We start from the raw sequence: 21,975 nt of genomic DNA, 5'->3' as shown, positions 1-21,975 counted from the left end.
GGTGCTTCCTCCTGGTCTCCCATGCGGGTGCAGGGCCCAGACACCTGGGCCATTCTCCAGTGCCTTCCTGGGCCACAGCAGAGAGCTGGACTGGAAGAGGAGCAACCAAGACAGAATCCGGTGCCCCGACCAGGACTAGAACCCGGAGTACCAGTGCTGCAGGCGGAGGATTAGCCTAGTGAGCCGCGGCGCCGGCCCTACAGTAGCTTTTTAAGTATAGTTCCTAGATAAACAACAGCATTTCCATGGACTCCGTAAGGAATGCACATTCTTGGGGTCCACACTAGACCTACAGAATCAGAAACTTTTTGGTAGTGTGTAATTTGAGAACTACTGCTCTGCAGGTTAAGACTAAACATCATAGGACAGCTTCAAGGTTCTTTAGGGATGGCCCTGGTCTACCTATCAAGCTTATCTCTCCACTGTATGCCAAGCACTAGCATAGTGTCTCACCTGACAGAATCCTTAAGCATGAGACCATTTCACAGTTTTCTTTTTTGTGTATGTATATGTGGTACCAATCTACTCATATCCATCTGACTGGCACAGAGAGGAGTGAGTCACAAAACTGTTGTGACTCAATTCAGTCTTAATTTTAAGAGAAAGTCTTGCTTGAGCTCTGCACCATGTAGACCTGATCATGCCAATCTTTTTTTTTTTTTTTTAAGATTTATTTATTTAGGGACCAGCACTGTGGCATGGTGGGTAGGGCTGTCACTTGCAATGCGCGCATCCCATACAGGCACTGGTTCAAGTCCCAGCTCCTCCACTTCCAAGCAAGCTCTCTGCTATGGCTTGGGAAAGCAACAGAAGATGGTCCAAGTCCTTGGGCCCCTGAACCTGCGTGGGAGACCCGGAAGAAGCTCTTGGCTTCTGGCTTCAGATCGGCCCAACTCCGATTGTTAGGCCACTTAGGGGTGAACCAGCAGATAGAAGAGTTCTCTGTCTTTTTGCCTCTGCCTCTCTGTAACTCTCTGCCTTTCAAATAAACAAATAAATAAATAATTTTTAAAAAGATCTATTTATTTATTTGAAAGGCAAAGTTACAAAGAGAGAGGAACAGAGATCTTCCATCTGTTGGTTCACTCCCTAAATGGCTGTAATGGCCCAGGCTGCACCAGGCTGGAACCAGGAGATCTTCATCTGAGTCTCCCACGTGGGTACAGGGGCCCAAGCACTGGGGTCATCCTCTGCTACTTTCCTAGGTGCCTTAGCAGAGAGCTAGATCAGAGTGGAGCAGCCAGGTTTTGAACCAGTGCCCATATGGAATGCCAGTGTTGCAGGCAGTGACTTTACCTACTATGCCACAATGCTAGCCCCCTGGAACATGCAACTCTTACTACACTTATCAAATACCACTGTCATTTTATACACATGCTCACCTATTTCCCCATTAGACTATGACTTCCTTTAAGTCAAAAACAGTTGTACCCATTCCACTGCTGTACCTAATATATAATAGCACTCAAAAAATGTTTCCTGAACAACTGAAGGCCCTCTTCTGGTCATGGAGATACCACCTAGAGTACATTCTCTACTGATTGAGGGGTCCTAAGAGAACACAAGAGGACTGGGGAGTCAGTATTCAGAGAAGAAAAGAGACAACAGGTATAAAAGATAAAGGATAAGTAGGAGTTACCTAGGCAGAGTGATACTGAGAGTAAGGTAGCATTCCAGGGAGAGGAAACAGATTGTACAACAAATACACTGCAGGAGTAATGAAGGTGCATTTAGGAAACAGAAAGTTAGTGTGGCTGGGTGCAGACAAAAGAGGTGGAAGGCAGGAAATAAATCTGAAGATAAGGATCGGGGCCTGAGCAAACCGGACCTTGTATGTCACATCAAGGAGTTCATAAGAACTAAAATAAAAAGAAAATGAAGAGTTTTAGATGCAGAGGTGACATGGTAATCTTTTTTTTTTTTTTTACAATAACTATTACTTCAACATGAACAACATATTAAATAGGGGATAGAGTGTATAAAGAGGCCAGTGAAGAAGTTATGGTCATAGTTCAAGAGACTGGTAGTAGAAAATGATAGTTTACAGAAAGAGAACAGAGTTGAAATATCTTTATATGGTATTACCTGTACGAAGATAATGGACTAGAGAAGTTTACAAGGGAAAGGAATCAACCAGGGATTGTATAATGAACTAAATTATGTGTTCCCCCCAAATTCATGTTGAAACTCTATCCCCCAAATAAAAGTTTTAGGAGGTGGGGCCTTTAAGAGGTTTAGGCAAGATTTTGAGAGTGCAGCACGAATGAAGGGAGTAGACTGCTATAAAAAGAAGACCAGAACAGGACTCCTCCTCTCTCCCCACCCTGACTGAGGATATGGCAAGAAGGAGGCTATCTACAAACCAGCAAAGAAGGCTTTCATCAGACACCAAATCTGCACCACCCCGCCAGCCTCTGGAACTGTGAGAAATGAACATTTGTTGCTTAAGTCACCCAGTTCATAGTATTATTTTATAGTAGCTCAAACTGACTAAGACAGATAGGGATGCCATTCACTGAGACAAGAAACCAGCGGGAATCAGCTATGTGTGAATTTGCTTTGGATTTTTGTCAGATGGAGCTACATTTGGGATAGCTAAACAGAAATGCTGAGTAAGCAGAAAAGCAAGCATAGAGATCTATAGAAAGAAATCTGGAAAATCGTCAGCATAGAGAGAGTAAAGGATCATAGAGCAGTGCTACCCAACAGAGCTTCCCTGATGATGGAAATTCATCATCACTGTGTCACTGCTGAGTACTTGAAATGTGGGTGATACAACCAAGGAAATGGATTTACACTTAAATTGTCACACGTGGCTAACATCTACTACAGCAGACAGCACAGGTACATCTAAAAGCTGAATAGCGAAGTGGGCACTTGGAGTAGTGATAAAGTCATTATTTGGGACACCACATCATACATCAGAGTTAGGGTCTTGGCTTGAGCCTACTTTGAATCTTGGCTCTTCTATTTCAGCTTCCTGCTAAGGCACATTTTAGGAGGCAGCAGATGAAGGTTCAACTACTTGTGTGTCTGCCACCCATGTGGGAAACCTGGAATGAATTCTGGTCTCCAGACTGCAGACTGGCCTCCTGCTCTGGCCATTTCAGGCATTTGAGAAATGAGCCAGTAGATGAAAATGCTCTCTCACTCTCTGTCTCTCTTTTCTCCTTTCTTAAATAAAATGAAAAAAAAAAAAAAGGCTAAAGAAAGATAAAATAAACCAGAAAATCCAATAAAAAACTAGAATATGAAAGAGTGTTAGAGGGCCCATGCTGTGGAGTAGAGGGTAAAGCTGCTGCCTGCAGTGCCAGCATATGGGCGCCAGTTTGCATCCCAGCTACTCCACTTCTGATCCAGCTCTCTGCTGTGGCCTGGGAAAGATGGCTCAAGTCCTTGGGCTCCTGCACCCATGTGGGAACTCTTGGCTCCTGCCTTCCGATCAGCACAGCTCTGGCTGTTGTGGCCATCTGGGGAGTGAATCATCTGATGGAAGACTCTCTCCCTCCCTCTCTCTTTCTTTCTCTCTCTCTCTCTCTCTGCCTCTGCCTCTCTAATAAATAAATAAATCCTAAAAAAAAAAGAAAGAAAGAAAGACAGAGTGTTAGCCATGGCAACTTCGATTTTTAAGATAGGAGCAAACCACAATGTCAAATGCTGCCAAAAGGTCAAAGGTGTAAACTGAACAAAGTTCACTGAAATTAGCTAGTTGGACTAGCTAAACTTCATAAATCCCAACGGACAAGCAGTTGCTGTAACCAATGGTAAAATTCAGGCCCTCATCAGTACATTTGGCCAGGTTTGAATGATAACATAAAGTCAGTGGCGGAGCCAAGATGGCAGAATAGTGAGGGCACACACCAATAGTCCGGGAAAAGATAGTTTAATAAAAGTGGAGTTACGGTAGCCTCAGGAAAAGGATCAGGAAAAAACTGCAGAGGAAACTCTTCTGGATCTAGTGGCTGTGACTCAGAGGACCTACGGGGAGAGCAAGGTAGCCCACCGCATGGAAGCCGAGCCACGGGAGCCACTGGAGCCGCTGGAGCCGCTGGAGCCGCAGAGTCTGCGCGCCAGTGCAGGAAAGGGAGGTGAGACAAAAACCTCTCAGTAACCCGAGACACTGGCGGGGAAAGGCAGAAAGAGCCTGCAGAGAACGAGGCCTGAAACCCCACTGGGGAAAATTCACTAGGCTGGCTGGAGGAGAGAAAAAATTGAATAAATAAGGGGAACCTGCACGGACATTAGCCTCTCTCTCCACTCACCTTACAAAGCCAAGCAAGACAAAGGGCAGGTGCCATTTTACATAAGTAAAGCGGCTCATGCCATTTTGCATATGTAAAGTGGGTGCCCCGCATTAGCCAAGCAGAAAAACCTGACTCTGGTGGGGAGAAATAACAGGAGGTTAACACCTAATGAAACTGTGGAGCTAACCAACTGAGACTGAAAAACTGAGGGGGTGGGGGGGAAACGAGAGAACTCACCTAGTACACAAACTCCATAACCTGGGCAACCTGGTGAGAGACTGTGGTGAAATCTGAGACCACACTGAGGGCTGCATAAATTCTTTGTGTGGTCCCAGCGGTAAGCAAACGAATACCCACAGGGGCCAGATTTCATACATCAACTACTCTCAATTCCACTCAGCTGTGTGGAATTACTTCCCAACTGAGTCAAAAAAAAAAAAAAAAAAAAGAGAGAGAGAGAGAGAGCAAGAGAACAATCAGGGTGAATCACCTTTGGCACACCCTTAACCCTGAAGAACCAAACAGAGCTCTCTGGCCACACCCATCACAGCCTCTAAGGATCCATCAAAAGCAGACAGTCCTCTTAATCTAGAGTCACGGTATAATGAGAAAAAACACCACACCAAAAAAACCAAAGAATATCTCCAATATGCCAAACAACAAACGCAAAAGCCGAGGTAACAAGAACAAGGAAGACACTATGACACCCCCAAAGGAAACAGACACCCCAATTCAAGATTATGAAGATGATGAGATAGAAGAAATGTAAGAAGCAGATCTCAAAAAATTGATAAGAACATTAAGAAGTTCTCAAAAACAAATTCTCGAACTACAGAAATCCTTAATGGACAAGATAGAAAATCTCTCTCATGAAAATGAAATATTAAGGAGGAATCAAAATGAAATGAAACAACTAGTAGAACATGAAACTATGATAGTGACAAGAAATCATAATGAAATGAAGAATTCAATAGATCAAATGACAAACACATTAGAGAACCTTAAAAACAGAATGGGTGAAGCAGAAGAGAGAATATCAGACTTAGAAGACAGAGCACAGGAAAATATACAGTCAAACCAAAGAAAAGAAGAGGAAATTAGAAAACTAAAAAATATTGTCGGGAATCTTCAGGATACTATTAAAAAAACCAACATTCGGGTTCTAGGAGTTCCTGAAGGCGTGGAGAGGGAGAAAGGATTAGAAGGCCTTTTTAGTGAGATATTATCAGAAAATTTCCCAGGTTTGGAGAAGGACAGAGACATCCTAGTACAGGAAGCTCATAGAACCCCTAATAAACATGACCAAAAGAGATCCTCACCACGACACGTTGTAATTAAACTCACCACAGTGAAACATAAACAAAAGATCCTAAAATGTGCAAGAGAGAAATGTCAGATTACTCTCAGAGGATCTCCAATCAGACTCACAGCTGACTTCTCATCAGAAACCCTACAAGCTAGGAGGGAATGGCGAGATATAGCTCAGGTACTAAGAGAGAAAAATTGCCAGTCCAGAATATTATATCCTGCTAAGCTCTCATTTGTGAATGAAGGTGAAATAAAGACCTTTCACAGCAAACAGAAATTGAAACAATTTGTCACCACTCGTCTAGCCCTGCAAAAGATGCTTAAAGATGTGTTACACACAGAAACACGATCATCAATATGAAAGAAGGTAAATGAAGGAAACCTCACACCAAAAGATCACAGGAAGTTCAAAACATATATTAGAAGATATCTTTGGCAAATGGCAGGGCAAAGTTACTACTTATCAGTAGTCACATTGAATGTTAATGGCCTGAACTGTCCAGTTAAAAGACACCGATTGGCTGACTGGGTAAAGGAACAAAACCCATCTATTTGCTGCTTACAAGAAACACATCTTTCCAATAAAGATGCATATAGACTGAAAGTGAAAGGCTGGAAAAAGATATACCATGCCAACAGAAATGAAAAAAGAGTGGGCGTAGCCATCTTAATATTGGACAACATAAACTTTACCACAAAAACTGTTAGGAGAGACAAAGAGGGGCACTATATAATGATCAATTCAACAGGAAGATATGATTATCAATGTATATGCACCTAATTACAGGGCACTGGTTTATTTAAAGGATTTGTTAAGGGACTTAAAGGGAGACTTAGACCCCAATACAATAGTACTGGGGAACTTCAATACTCCACTCTCAGAAATAGACAGATCAACAGGACAGAAGAGCAACAAGGAGACAGTAGATTTAAACGACACTATAGCCCAAATGGATCTAACAGATATCTACAGAACTTTTCATCCTACACAGAAAGCATTTACATTCTTCTCAGCAGTACATGGGACCTTCTCTAGGATTGACCACATACTAGGCCATAAAGCATGTCTCAGCAAATTCAAAAGAATTAGAATCACACCATGCAGCTTCTCTCTTTTTCTCTCTCACTCTCTGCCTCTCTGTAACTGCCTCTCTATAACTCTGCCTTCCAAATAAATCTTAAAAAAATAAAAAGACTTCAGAGGGCACACAATCAGGTAACTTCTCATAGTCTGTTACATGGCATTTTATCTTTAAATCCTCAAAACATATTCATGACTGCATAACATGTTTCTTAATCATCAACCCTTACAATTTAAGAAGACTTGCCGGAAACATCTTTATATGTAGCAATAAAACTATTCCATCTGTTTCTTCTTCTTTTTTAAACTTCTTTAGTTTCTCACGTATACAAACAATATAAAGAGAAAGAACACTGGAAACAAAATTACTTGTAAAATATAGGCTTTTTCCTGATTCTTTGCTTGGTGGTATTTTCACTAGATCACACTATCTCTAAAATGCAAAGATCTTGCAAAATAATTGTGTTTTGGGAAATCTTTGGGGGACCTTTTATTTATTTATTTATTATTTGACAGGTAGTTATAGACAGTAAGAGAGAGAGACAAGACAGAAAGGTCTTCCTTCCGTTGGTTCACTCTCCAAATGGCCACCACGGCTGGTGCTACACTGATCCGAAGCCAGGAGCTAGGTGCTTCTTCCTGGTCTCCCATGCGGGTGCAGGGGCCCAAGCACTTGAGCCATCCTCCACTACCCTACTGGGCCACAGCAGAGAGCTGGACTGGAAGAGGAGCAACCGGGACTAGAACCCGGCGCCCATATGGGATGCCGGTGCCGCAGGCAGAGGATTAACCAATTGAGCCATAGTGCTGGCCCCTGGTGAACCTTTTAAATACTAAAAAATTGACTTTCCTTAGTAACTTTTATGGTGAGAAAAAACCAGATATTTATGTAGAGAAAGAATGACATAGCTACTTCTAATGCAGCTATCTAAAGCCAGTCTACCATTAACCTTTTATTTGCTACTCCCTATAATACTCAATAAGTTACTGAACATTGAATTAAAAGAAAAAGCAAAAACAATGGAGAATGACTCTTTTTTAATGAAAAAGTATTTGTGCTTAAATGGTAACATCTTAACTATTTAAAATGGGAACCGCCTACATCTGAACTTTTAAGGTGAGACAGCAGCTGGTATCGTGAGTTAGGGGAAGTCACTTTCCAAGGTTAACATATCTTTCTGCTCTAATAATCAGGCAACATCAACTTCACAAAGATATTTGACTTGGAGACAGCAGAAATAGAAGACTTTTAACTATTACCTCTATCCTGGTAATTCCCAAGTACTTCTCTTCACAGCTGTTGTCTCTCCACAGCATGAATCCCAGCTTAGAAATGCCAAACAGGCACTTTTCTATCCTCCTCCTGTCCCAAATCCAGTATGCCAAGACCAGTCCCCATCACTCATCCCATGACTCTGTCAATGTCTTCATTGAGAATGTTTTACAACTATCTAGAGGATTCAATCTAAGGGCAGAAAAAACTGAGTCCTAGAGAAATACAAGGACTTGTGCATTAGGAAGCAAGCAGCATATTCTAACTTGAACCAAGGTCTCCAAACTTCCGCTGTGACACTATTCTACACCCAAAACTTCACCTCACTAAACTGAATCAACTGGATGTAGAAACAAGAGCAGAAGTGACTATCTCAGACTAATTCACTTTCTCTAGATGGCCGTCTCTCATCTATAGAAATAGCCAAATGTGCCAGCACTACATTTTCCCTGAATCCTCTGTCCATCTGCTCACTCACCCTTATGTCCAACAAGTAACTAAGTATTATGCCATTTTTCCTTCTAACTTTTCTTATGTTACTTTCTTTTCACTTGTATTATCTACATTGTAGATCAAAATATCTTATTCCTAGTACATCACCTTCTTACTTGAAATATTCCCAAGATATTTTTTAAAATTTTGATAACTATTTTTTTATTTTTCTATTTTATCCCAATGTAATTGTGTTACAGGTTTTCTGACTCTTTTAGGGCCACAATCCTCAGTGGTACTTCATGGAAATGTTTTCATCATTATTAAACTATAAACATAAACAGGTTTGAATCATAACCATATCATAACCACAACCTGAATAAAATACTGAATACATTCTTTTGTTAAAAGTTAATTTTTTGAATGTTTTAAACATCTAATAAATTAAGTCACATTAAAAAAATTCAGCACCTTTTTGGTGGGATTAGACAACAAAAATATAAAATAAACATGACAACAAAATAGCCTAGCTATTTAATACACAGGATAAACTGAAAAGTTAATTATAGAAATTGTGTGGTCATACTTCTCATTTATTGGGTATGTGGGGTCACAAAAACTGTAAGAATTTGTCCTGTAAAATAATACAAAATTGGTTCTCTCCATAGATTCTCAAGCATACAATCTGTATCTACTGAATCATCAAAGTCCAACAAGAGAGCTAATACCATGCAACAAATTCAGTCACCTTCACTCTTCTCCTCTAAATGCTTGCCTGATATCTGTGTGCAGCTCTAGACACTAATACCTAAATGAAGGATTTCTAGGGTCCAAGAAAGCTTATAAGCCTAGGGCTCTGCTCTACTTTATGGTGGGTCTTTGACTCTCACTCTCATGTAGGTTAAATGAATCAGAAACTCTGAGCACAACCTGAAGCCACTCTGGCACTGACATCACTTTTCTTCAACTTTAAACCTGTGAGATCATTTAAAGCCAGTTTTCAATAAGCAAGGAGCATACAGGGTCCTATAATTTAAGAAGGCACAAGATCCTCTGGCTAGGACTAGCAAATTAAAATTTAGACTAAAACTTAAAAGAGAAATTTATTTGCTCAAAGACCTTTTGTAAATTAAGACTTTATTTATTATTCAACTTTAAGCACCTGCATGCCAGAAAGTGGAATATGCCAGTTCATTTAGTCCCGGAAGAAGGCAAGAAGGGTACTAGAAATTCCTAAATACTCCTTTGTATTGTTCAACACAGTGGCCCCTAGCCATATGCTAATACTAGTTTTGCCACAAACTGATGTTAACATTCTCTGCCTTCTCATTCTTGCTTATTTTAAAAAAAAAGCTTTACTGAGATATAATTCATATATCATTCATTTCACCCATTTATCACATACAATTCAATAGTTTTTAATATACTCAGAGTTGTATATCAGGCAGCCTAAATGTAGAACATTATCATCAACCCAGAGAGAAATAACCTATGCTCATTAGCAGTCACTCCCTACTTTATTTTCCATGCCATTTCATCTCAATCCTACTTACAGAGTACTAAGTAACCAATAATCTAAATTTTGGCTTTTTTTCATTAGTATAGTGTTTTCAAGGTTCACTCCTTTTTACTGCTGAATAATATTCCACTATAGGAGATAGCACATTTTGTTTATCAAGTCCTTAAAAAAAAAGATTTATTTGTTCAGAGAGAAAGGGAATGAGATCTTCCACCTACTGGTTTACTCTCCAAATGACTACAACAGTTGGGGCTGGGCTAGGTGGAAGCTAGGAGCCTGGAACTCCTTCTGGGTCTCCCAAATGGGTGCATAGGTACAAGTACTTCAGCCATCTTCCACTGCTTTCCCAAGCAAATTAGCAGGCAGCTGGATCAGAAGTGCCAGGACTCGAATTGGCACTCATATGGGATGCTGGCCTTGCAGGCAGCAGCATAACCTGCTGCGCCACAACAAGAGTCCCTGTTTAAACTACTCTTGTTTATCATTTGGGTTGCTTCCATTTTTTGCTTATTATGACTAATGCAACCACAAACATTAATGGACAAGTTTTTATGAAGATTCAACTTGATTTCTCATATAGTGGGAATGGTAGGTCACACAGTAATTCTAGGCTTAAAATTCTGAGGAATTGCCAAACTGCTTTCTGTTTCTACCAACAACATATATGGTTGTAATTTTGCCATATCTTAACCAACATATTATCATATGTTATTTTTCCTCTCTAGTAGGTATGGAGTAATATCTCATGCTTTCATTTGCTCTTTTTCTATATGACTTTTTAAATTTTTGAAAAAGTAATGGAAAGCCACTTATATGGCTTTAAACTGGACAGTGTCATGATGCCATTTAGGTATTTGAGAAAATCATGTTGTCAGTGTTATCGGTAAAACGGCAGGTCCTCTGTCTCACATCGAAGAATTTCCAGGCAGACAAGCAGAGAGACTTAAAAGCAAAATTGATTAGAGTTAAAGACCTCCAGCTAGAGTGGCATGGAGCGGGGCTCTGAGAGAGGCAAAACGTGAAGGGCCAGTGGTGCTGGGGTTTTTAAGCATGATTTAGGGGAAGAAAAATACTTGACATTCAGTTACAAGACCATCAAAAGACCTAATCTGCAATCTTTTTCCCCAAAAAGCCTTTTATTTAAGTTATAGAAACTTCAGCATTTCATAAATACAAGTTTAGGAACACAGTGATAGTGATTCTTCCCACTGTACCCACCATCTCACCCTTCTTCCTCCTCCCTCTCCTAGACCCATTCTTATTTTTTACTAAGATCTATTTTCAATTAACTTTATACACAGAATATTAACTCTATACTAAGTACAAGTTTCAACAAATAATATGAGAAAAAAAAAGTTCCTCAACAGTCTTTTGATTTCTCTCTTGATTTTCTCTATGGCCACTGTTCATTCAGGAGCATGCTGTTCAGTCTCCACATGTTAGCATATGTTCTAGAGACTCTTGAGCTGCTGATCTCTAGCTTCATTCAGTTGTGGCTACAGAAGATGAATGCTATGATATTGATTTCTTTGAATTTGCTGAGACTTGCTTCATGGCCTGGCCTGTGGTCTGTCCTAGAGACAGTTCTATGTATGTTCTGCAACTGTAGGATGAAAAGTTCTGTAGATATTGTTAAGTCCGTTTGGTCTAGAGTGTCAATTAACTCTTGTTTCCTTGCTGATTTGCTCTCTGGCTGATCTGTCCATTGCTGAAAGCAGGGTATTGAAGTCCCCAATTACTTCTGTATGGAAGTCTCTCTCCCTTTGGATCTATTAACATTTCTTTGTAATAGCCAGGTGCCTCGTAATTAGTGTGCATACATTTATTATAGTCACATCTTCCTGTTGCATTGATCCCTTAATCATTGCATGGTGCCTTTTTTTTGTCTCTTTTCACAGTTTTTGTGTTACAGTCCATTTTTTCTGATATTAAGATGGCTACTCCAGCTCCTTTTTCCTTTCTGTTACCATGGAATATATTTTTCCATTCTTTCACTTTCAGTCTGCGTGTATCTTTGTTGGTGAAATGTGTTTCTTGTAGGCAGCAAATAAATGGATTCTGTTTTGTTTTGTTTTTCCGTTCAGCCAGTCTGTTTCTTTTAACTAGAGACTTGTGGCTATTTATATTTAAGGTGATAAGTAACAACTTGGCCTTGGCCCTGCCATTTTTCCGTAAGTATTCCTACTGTTTACTTTGGATTTCCTTTGTACTTTTACTGGGAGATTTTCTGCCTTCACTTTCTTTCATGAGGATGACTGTGTTTCTGTGTGCAGCAAATCCTTAAGCATCTTTTGTAAGGCTGGACGAGTGGTGACAAATTTTTTCGATTTCTGTTTGTTATTAAAGGTCTTTATTTCACCTTCATTCATAAATGAGAGCTTTGCAAGGTACAGTATTCTGGATTGACAGGTTTTTTTTCTCATAAGACTTGGAATATATCTCACCATTCTCTCCTACCCTGTAAGGGTTTCCAAAGAAGTCAGCTGTGAGTCTAATTAAAAATCCTCTGAAAGTAATTGGCGTTTCTCTTGTGCAGATTTTAGGATATTTTCTTTATGTTTTATTGTGGAGAGTTTGACTATAGTGTGTCCCAGTGAAGATCTTTTCTGGTCATATCTATTAGGAGTTCTATGTGCTTCTTGTACTTGGATGTCCCTTTCTCCAAATTAGAGAAATTGTCTATAATTATTTCACTGACAAGGCCTTCTAATCCATTCTCTTTCCATGCCTTCAGGAACTCCCAAGACTCATATGTTGGGTCATTTGATAGTATCTCATAAATCTCCAACACTGCTTTTTAGTTTGCTAATTTCTTTCTTTTTTTTTTTGGTCTGATTGTAAAATTTCCAGAGACTTGTCTTCTAACTCAGATATTATTTCTTTTACCTCACTGAGTCTGTTAAGGCTTTCCATTGCCTTTTTATTTGTTTTATTGAATTCTTCAATTCTAATATTTAATTTTGATTTCTCTTTAAAATTTCAGTTTCATGAGAGAAATTATCTTTCATGTCATGTACAGATTTCTTTAGTTTGTGGATTTGCTTCTGGTTATTTCTAAGTAATCCTACAATCAATTTTTTAAATTCTGTTTCTGGCATTTCTTCAATCTCTTCATTTTCACATTCTAGTATTGAGTGTTGTTGTGTTCCTTTTGGGGGGGATATCATGTTGTCTTCCTTATTCTTGTTTCTTGAATTTCTGTGTTTATCTTTAGGCATTTGTGGAGATGTTTGTTGGTTTACTTTTATTTCCCTGTGATGGCTTTTATCTTTGGACTATACCTCTCTGGATTAGTAGACTGTCTGCTCTTTCAGGGTATACCCTGAGGCATGTGCTGGGTGTGGCCAGGGAGCTCTGTTCAGTGCCCCAGGGTGAGGGGAGTGTCCAAGGTGATTCACAAATTGTGCGTGGTAAATCCTTTTTTTTTTTTTTTTAATCAGAGGGGAAGTTTGTTCAGCTCTGTTGGTGTAGTCTCATGCTCACCAACTCTCCTCCAAGGAGACCAATGCCTGGGCGCAAGCCCCAGTGGGTACAATATTTATCCATGCTTCTGCAAGACCAATGCAAAGGATCCACGAAGCCCTCAGCGTGAGCACAGATCCTGTAGCAGTGACCCTCACCAGTGAATCAAGGAGCTGGGAGTGTGTGGGGCTACCCATAGTGACTGTTCAAAGACTCAGTCATACCCTGCGCCCTCCCATGCAGCCACAGTGTTTTCACAGTCCTAGCACACAAGGCTCCCATAGTCATGAGCAACCAAACCTCTGTCAATTCTCCCAGGCAGACTCAGGCGTCTCCTTTCGGCTGATTGCTGGGGGTGTGGACATGAGTTGGTGCAGCTGTACATATGTTCAAAATGGTACACACCTGCTCTCAGCTAGTTACAGGACACTGGTGCCAGCTGGTTAGGGAGAGAGAAACATGCCCCCACCCCTTTTTCTCTAGGTTGGCAGGTATACTGTCCTCTACAGGGCTCCAAGCCAGACTCATGCCAGGCTCTTCCCACGGCTTTCTTGCCAGTGGCTTGGGCTGCTGCAGTCTGGTCTCACCTCACTCTTCAAAACTGGTGCTGAGGCTCTCGACTGCTGGGGTCCTGAGTTGTGCATGCCCACACCCTCTCTAATTTGTGTGGAATTTCCTCTGCCGTTTTCTCTCTAACTCTTCCCTGAGATTGCACTATTTCCACTTTTTTAAAACTATCTTCCCCTAGACTAGAGCAGTAAGCTCCCTCCCTATTCTTCCATCTTCTCATTTGCTCTTTTCTAGCATGCAATGAGCTGTTACTCATTGCTTACTGGCATTGATATGTCTCTGTTGAATTGTCTATGTAAATCCTTTGCTCATTTTTCAATTGTGCTGTCTTTTGATCATTGAGTTTATGAGTTCTCTATTCTCTATGTATTCTGAATATGAGCTCTTCATCAGATTCATGATCTGCAAATATTTCTCTCCCATTCTGTGAGTTGTCTTTCCATTTTTGATAATGTCCTTTGACATACATAAGCTCTTTTTTTAAAAAAAAATTATTTATTTATTTGAAAGGCAGAGTTACAGAGAGGCAGAGGCAGAGAGAGAGAGAGAGAGAGGTCCTCCCTCCACTGGTTCACTCCCCAGATGATTGCAGCAGCTGGAGCTGGGCAGATCCGAAGCCAGAAGCCAGGAGCCAGGAGCCTCTTCCAGGTCTCCCACATGGGCGCAGGGGTTCATGGATCTGGGCCATCTTCCACTGCCTTTCCAGGCCATAGCAAAGAGCTGGATTGGAAGTAGAGCAGCTAAGACCCGAAATGCCACCAGTATGAGATGCCAGTACTGCAGGCGCCGGCATGCATACATAAGTTCTTTATCTTTGATGAAGTCTAATTTACTTCTTTTTTTCTGGTCACTTAGACTTCCCTTAATTCTTATACAGTTATACAATATGCCAAGAGCACTGATTCCAGGAAACCTATGTGTACTCTGGACATGAAGGCATATATCACCTATAGGCTAAAATCACCTATGTGATTTCAGCTATCCTACTTTCTTCTGAGATTTTATTTCTAACTTTGAATCTCATTATAGACTTAAAGGATTCCAATTTAGAAAATGCTAAATGCTGATACCAAAATTAACTCAAAAAGTAAGAAGGCAGCATATCTTAACGTGATCAGAAAACTTATTGTAAATAAGTACTTCTAGCATTTTCACAAATGTATATTGGAACTTCTCAGATATACTGTTGTGGATTGAACTGTGTCCTCAAAAAGATATGCTGAAGTACTACCCTCTGGTACCCATGAACATGATCATACTTGGAAACACAGTCTTTTCAGATGTAATCAATTTTTAAGACAAGGTCATGCTTAATTAGGATGAGTGCTAATCCAATATGCTGGTGTACTTATAAGAAAACAGAGACACAGACATAAGAGGGGAACACCATGTAGCAACACAGGCAGAGATAGGCAAAATGTGTCTAAAAGCCAGATATGCTAATGATTTACTGTAACACCAAAAGCTAAAAGAAAGTTAGGGAAGAGATTTCTCCAAGAGCATTCATAGAGCAACTTGATTTTAGATTTCCAGCCTACAGAACTATGAGGGAATGCATTTTTATTTATTGTTTAACCACCCAGTTTGTGGTTATTAGTTATAACATTTTTAAAACCCTAATAAACATAATAAAATACTTCAGTTATAATTACATTTCAGCCAGAATATGCCATATTAAGAATAAATTGCTCTTTAATGGTAGGACTAAGAATCAAAGGGATCACATAAACAAGACTAGTGTCTGAAAATACTAACTGATAGAATAAAAAAGGGAGAGAATGATCCAACATGGGAAGTGGGATACACAGCAGACTCATAGAATGGCAGATGTCCTAAACAGCACTCTGGCCTCAGAATCAGCCCTTAAGGCATGTGGATCCGGCTGAAAAGCCCATGAGAGTATTTCAGGCATGGAAAGCCAAAACACTCTCAAAAAAAAAAAATGACCTAAATGAAAGATTTCCGCGAGTGAGATCCCAGTGGAAAGAACAGGTCATCAAAGAAGGAGGTACCTTTCTCTGAAGGGAGGAGAGAACTTCCACTTTGACTATGACCTTGTCTAAATATGATAAGAGTCGGTGAACTCAAAAGGCTTCCATAGCTTTGGCAACTCATGACAAGAGCCTAGGGTGATTACTGATTCCCTAAACAAGAGTGTCAATTTGTTAAGTCAACAACAGGAGTCACTGTGCACTTACTCATCATGTAGGGTCTCTGTCCTTAATGTGCTGTACATTGTGATTTAATGCTATAACTAGTACTCAAATAGTATTTTTCACTTTGTGTTGCTATGTGGGTACAAACTGTTGAAATCTTTACTTAATATATACTAAACTGATCTTCTGTATATAAAGAGAATTGAAATGAATCTTGATGTGAATGGAAGGGGAGAGTGAGTGGGAAAGGGGAGGGTTGCGGGTGGGAGGGAAGTTATGGGGGGGGGGGGAAGCCATTGTAATCCATAAGCTGTACTTCGGAAATTTATATTCATTAAATAAAAGTTAAAAAAAAAATAAGTTGCTCTTAGATATCAAGGGCACACATTCTGTTGTTACAATGAGCATATAAGAGCTAGCCTTGGCAGTTTATATAATGCAGATAGTCTAAATTCTGCTGAAACATCATATTATGTGAACACAGAGACTGGTGATGACAATCACTGCTAAAAGCAACCTCAGGCCGGCGCTGTGGCTCACTAGGCTAATCCTCTGCCTTGCGGTGCCGGCACACCGGGTTCTAGTCCCGGTCGGGGCACTGGATTCTGTCCCGGTTACCCCTCTTCCAGGCCAGCTCTCTGCTGTGGCCCAGGAGTGCAGTGGAGGATGGCCCAAGTGCTTGGGCCCTGCACCCCATGGGAGACCAGGAGAAGTACCTGGTTCCTGCCATCGGATCAGCGCGGTGCGCTGGCCGCAGCGCGGCAGCCATTGGAGGGTGAACCAACGGCAAAGGAAGACCTTTCTGTCTGTCTCTTTCTCTCACTGTCCACTCTGCCTGTCAAAAAATAAATAAATAAATAAATAAAAAATAAATAAAAAATAAAAGCAACCTCAGAGAAGTAAGGAAATCAGTCTCCCATGCTTTCTATTCCAAGGCCAAACAGCTCCAAGGTCCCAAGACTGTTTAGTTTATTCGTCTTTTTGAAGAGTTGAACAGAAGGAGGTCAGGAAACAGAAGAGAATGATAAGGTCAGGTTGGATACAGAATGGAGCTATGAAAGTAAGAAGTATCATAGAGGGTGTGTCTTGTAGCATAACTGCCCTGGGCTGATCTGTGTCCTCCCCACACCTCTACAATAAATTCCTGTTCTGAAATTGCTGAGGTCTTCCCCAGCTCACTCTGAATACACAGTAGTCACCTCACCCCAGCAGCTGAACCAACATTCTTTGCTACCTCCCTCAGCCTCTCTACTCACACACTTTGTTCTTCTCCAAGGCACATATTGCCATCTGAATACCATGTATTTTAGTTGTTTATTGTATGATTGTCTACCAGCCTCATTTGGGGAGTTGGTGGATGCAGACATCTTGTGTTGTTTCTATTGTATTATCAATACCGAGGAAGTGATCAGTGAACACTGCTGGATGAACATATTTCCACAGTCTTCCTTACTGGGCTGACATTAACAATCTCTCTTATTAAGTAACATTTATAGGAGGACATTGGTTTGGACTGAACTCTGGCACATGGCTCATAATGCCAAATGAATATGGAGTTACTATGCTGAAGTTCCAGAAGTTAAATTGTTTACCTGATCTCCCAAGAAATCAGCAGGGGGAGAGATAATAGTCAAATCCCCAAACAAGTCAGTGTTAGTACTATAAGGAAGTCTCTTCTGCTTTAACCTTTACAAAAGAAGTAACTTTAAAACAACCAACCCACTTTTTCTTTTTTGTTTCTACTTTCCCCAGCCCCTCCTATCTATACAAGAAATCTCTGCTTGGCTCATCAGAACATATTCTGTTATGAAAGGAGGGGCAGCCCAATTTTAGAACTGCAAATAAAAGCAAGTGAGATCTTTGAAATTAATTTGTTGTAATTCTATCTTCTGGCACTCTTTGCAGTTTATACGTTCATTCCTTTTTTAACAGAGCTCCTACTTGCCGTCAGTGACTCAGGAAGACAATTGAAAGTCAACCACTCAAGCTTCATTTTGCCTCTAGGTGCCAGAGAGCATGTTTCCGAGGTTGTGGCCCAACTTTCCCTAGTTCTTTATCACTTTACTCCCTGGCAGGGACTCTGGGGGCCTGGAGATTTTTGTGCAAATCTAAATATAGGTAAAGGCAGGGTTGCTGCCTCTCAGCTGCAAATCAAGACCTGCCCTGCATTCTAGATTTTAAGACACCTCCAATTTCAAATATGTGAGGGGGGATATGCTAGAACAAGGCAAACTGTAAAGGAGTTGAGAGACGTCTTCACACCTTAATTATTCCTCAGGATCACTCATGGATAAAAATTTTTATTTTGGGGAAGGTACCTTGGTACCACAAATTAAGCTGCCACTGATGCCTGCACCCCAAATCAGAGTGTTTGTTTGAGTTCTGGTTTCTCTGTTTCTGATCCAGCTCCTTGCTAATGCACCTGGGAAGGTAGCAGATGATTGCCCAAGTATTTGGGCCCCTGTCACCTACATGGGCGACCTGGATAAAGTTTCAGGTACCTGGGCATTTAGAAAGCAAATCAGTGAATGGAAAATATCTCTCCCTACCTACCCCCCATTTTCAAACAAATAAATCTTTAAAAATTAAAACTCTTACTTCAACGGAAGAGAAACAAACATTTAGAAAATATAGATATGTTTTTGAAAAAATCTATAATAATATGAGAGAGGAAAAACACTATTAACCATCTAAATGTTTAACTAAAGGAAAAGAGTAAATTATGAAACATGAACTCTAATTAATTATTGAAATGACTATAAAGATTATGTTTCAAGATTAAAAAATTAGTGAATAACAAGACTAAATTTCAATGACAAAAAATTACATAATATTTATGTTATAAACAGAATAGGAACACTATATGCCCAAAAATCATGATTACAAATACACAAAATGTATAAAGGAATATGCTAGGAATATGTTATAAAGGAATATGTTACAATGAGATTAAATTTACTTTCTTTAATCATGCTATTCTATAATAAATTTGAAATACTGAAATTTAAGTTAGAAAAATGCTCATCTGGGGGCGGCGCTGTGGCATAGCAGGTAAAGCTGCTGCACGCAGCACTGGCATCCCACATGGGCACTGATAAAAGTCCCGGCTGCTCCACTGCTGATCCAGCTCCCTGATAATGCACCTGGAAAGGCAGCAGAGGATGGCCCAGATACTTTACCCTGCAGCACATGGGAGACTCAGAGGAGGTTCCTGGCTCCCAGCTTCGGCCTGGCTCAGCCCTGGCCATTGCGGTCATTTGGTGAGTGAACCAATGGAAGGATGATCTCTTTCTCCCTCTCTCTCTGCCTCTGCCTCTCTATAACTCTGCCTTTCAAATTAAAAAAAAAAAGAAAAAGAAAGAAAGAAAGGAAGGAAGGAAGGGGGGGAAGGGAGGAAGGGAGGGGGGAGGGAGGAAGGAAGATGCTCATTTTGACTAAGATTTGATAGGAAAGAGGAAAACAGGGATAAACCTGGGACTTTTAAAGCATAAAACTGAAGAAAACAAACTGGTTCTTACCCTTGTGCCTCTTCAGTTGAGGAAAGCTGCTAATTGTAGTTGCTTGGATTATTTCCACTACAATTTGATACCTGATGTTTAAAAAAAAAGGCAGGGGGGAGAAAGAGAAATGATTGAATAAGAAAATACTATTTTCAGTGATACTTTCAGACTGTATATATACTAAACAAATGTAACATGAGGGCTGTGAATCCTGCTCAAGTCTCACTGAAACAATCCAACATGGGTTGAGCACCATGATATGCTGGGCACGAACTATGTGCTAGTAACTTCTGAGGCTAGAGCGTAAGAATCATGAGTCTACTCCCCTACACTATTCCCTAAACCAGAAACATTATCACTTTCACTCTCACTGAAAACAAACTTTAAATTTTGCTTAACTCCTTCTCTTCCTCAACTCTTGTCTCGCCTTGGGACTCCCTGGTAGAGCCCATTGATTCCACTTCTTAAATCTACACTGTCCCATAAGATGGCCATGAGCTGCATAAGGCACTTTAACTTAATTAAATTAAAAATTTAATTCTTCAATCAAACTAGTTACATTTCAAGTGCTCAATAGTCACATGTGGCTTGTTGCACATATTGGACACTGCAAACAAAAACAACATTTGCATCACTGTATAAACCCTGGATGATATTATCCTAAAAGTTTCTCAAAGCTGTCCTCTCCCCTCCAGTTCCACTGCCGCTGCCTCAGTACGTTCCCCCCACTACTTCTCATTTAGAAGACCATCCTTGACTAATAGAATTGGTGGCTCTCTGCCATCAATATTTTTTTAAAGCTCCCCTGACAATTCTAATGCATGGTGAGAATTGAGAACATGAGAACAGAGAACCAGATATATTTATATGTGACCAGTAGGGTCTCTGAGTCAGGAAACATAAAAAAATCTTTGATATTTTAAGTGCTGGGTACAACTCTGGAATTGTAAAGGTTTGGGCATGGAAGTTTATCAATCCAAGTACTTATGGGCTGTGCAATGGTTACTAAGTATTGCTCTAACTAAACTAATCTATCCTGAATTTTTTTAGCCCTTAATTACACTGACTGACTAAGAATCTGTCAGTGATAAAGCTAATCAACATTATTTCTTACTTTGAACACAAATTCTGCAGCATTCTAAGATTTAATGTTATAGCTGGCTGGCTTTTAGGACACAATATAATCTGCAGTCTTGTCTTTCAACTGAAATCCAGAGGAGAAACACAAACTCATCATGGTTATAGATATTCATGGACTCCTCACCATTCACATTTTTAAAGTTTCTTTCACTTGTACAATATAAATATCAAGGCCAGACTCTCACTACCTCAAAGAATAGACTGTTAGGCGCTCCATCAGCACGCCACCTGGAGGTTGTGGCAGATGCGGCTGGTTGCCTATCCAACATCCATTCTCCCTTTCTTCTTCACCATCTGAACCACAGTTTTATCAAGGAAAGCAGTGCATCCAGCAACTAACAATGCTAACCACCTTCTCCCTAGCACTTAGGGATGGCCCTTCGATATGGTCCCGGTCTAGGAGATAAAAGTGGAAGTTGCTACGGCGGGGATTCCAGGAAAGCTTTCTCAAGGGGCAGACTCCATAGAAAAGCACTTTTAACCTTTTGTCCTTGCCCTTCCCTCATTTTCCTGTGTAAAACAAGAAAGCCACTGGGTAAAAGTACAGCAGTCACATGACAACCATGAAGATAAAAGTCCCAGGCTAAGGATGGTGAAGAAGGAAGACAGGAGGAGCTTAGCTCTCCAGTGATATCACTAAGTCCTCATAACAGCCTCAGGTTGCCTATTTCAGGACATGTTGTGTGAGGAAAACAAATCCCTAACTGCAGAAGTCACTGTAGCTCAAGTTATCTCATGACCAAGGCCAGCTGATAGAGGGAGCTCTTTGAGGACTCCAGAAAACATTTCTATGCTGAACATACACCCAAGACTTTAGGTTTCCAAACTAAAGCCTTGTTAGAATTTTAGTGATCAATAGTTTTCCAATGGAACTGCCTTCATTCCTGCAAATAATGGCAAAACACAAAAATAGCTAACTATGTGAATTTTCCTGCTGGTTACTAAGTGGTCGATGAAACAACCCATAAGAAGCATACACAAATCTGTATCCTTAACCAAGCCCTTAATATAACCTTGGGAGTGGTGGAAAGTACTCCTACTAGTGGAAACACTGACTTTTCACCGAATTGCAAGATGCAGCTCCAAACAGTCCCAGTATGTTGTGATCTAGACATCCTGCAAATAGACTTAATGTCCTTCTACACAGAAAAACAAACCAAAACAAACACACCCAAACTGTTATATACATATTTGTTGCAGCAACTTCTACAAAGAAAAGCATCGAAATAATCTGTGTGGTCTATTATGCTTTCACTAAATAAATGTTAATTTTTTCCTGTGTTCTAGACC

At 40.3% G+C, this 21,975-nt stretch overlaps 1 protein-coding gene across 3 annotated transcripts in view; it reads right to left on the bottom strand.

Moving 5' to 3' along the window:
- SNX25 (sorting nexin 25) overlaps positions 1-21,975 on the bottom strand; it is a 152,294-nt gene that overhangs the window by 52,137 nt on the left and 78,182 nt on the right. For all 3 annotated transcript variants that reach the window (XR_011386313.1, XM_051833125.2, XM_051833140.2), the window contains exon 6: positions 19,564-19,634. Coding sequence is in view for 2 of the 3 variants with exons in the window: in XM_051833125.2 (XP_051689085.1) it covers positions 19,564-19,634 (71 nt within the window). In the remaining variant the exon portion in view is untranslated. The remainder of the gene's footprint in view (positions 1-19,563; positions 19,635-21,975) is intronic.

This window comes from Oryctolagus cuniculus, chromosome 2, assembly GCF_964237555.1.
Source record: "Oryctolagus cuniculus chromosome 2, mOryCun1.1, whole genome shotgun sequence".
Taxonomy (NCBI): Eukaryota; Metazoa; Chordata; class Mammalia; order Lagomorpha; family Leporidae; genus Oryctolagus; species Oryctolagus cuniculus.
Note: the sequence above shows the minus strand (reverse complement) of the source record. Positions and strands in the feature narration are given on the sequence as shown.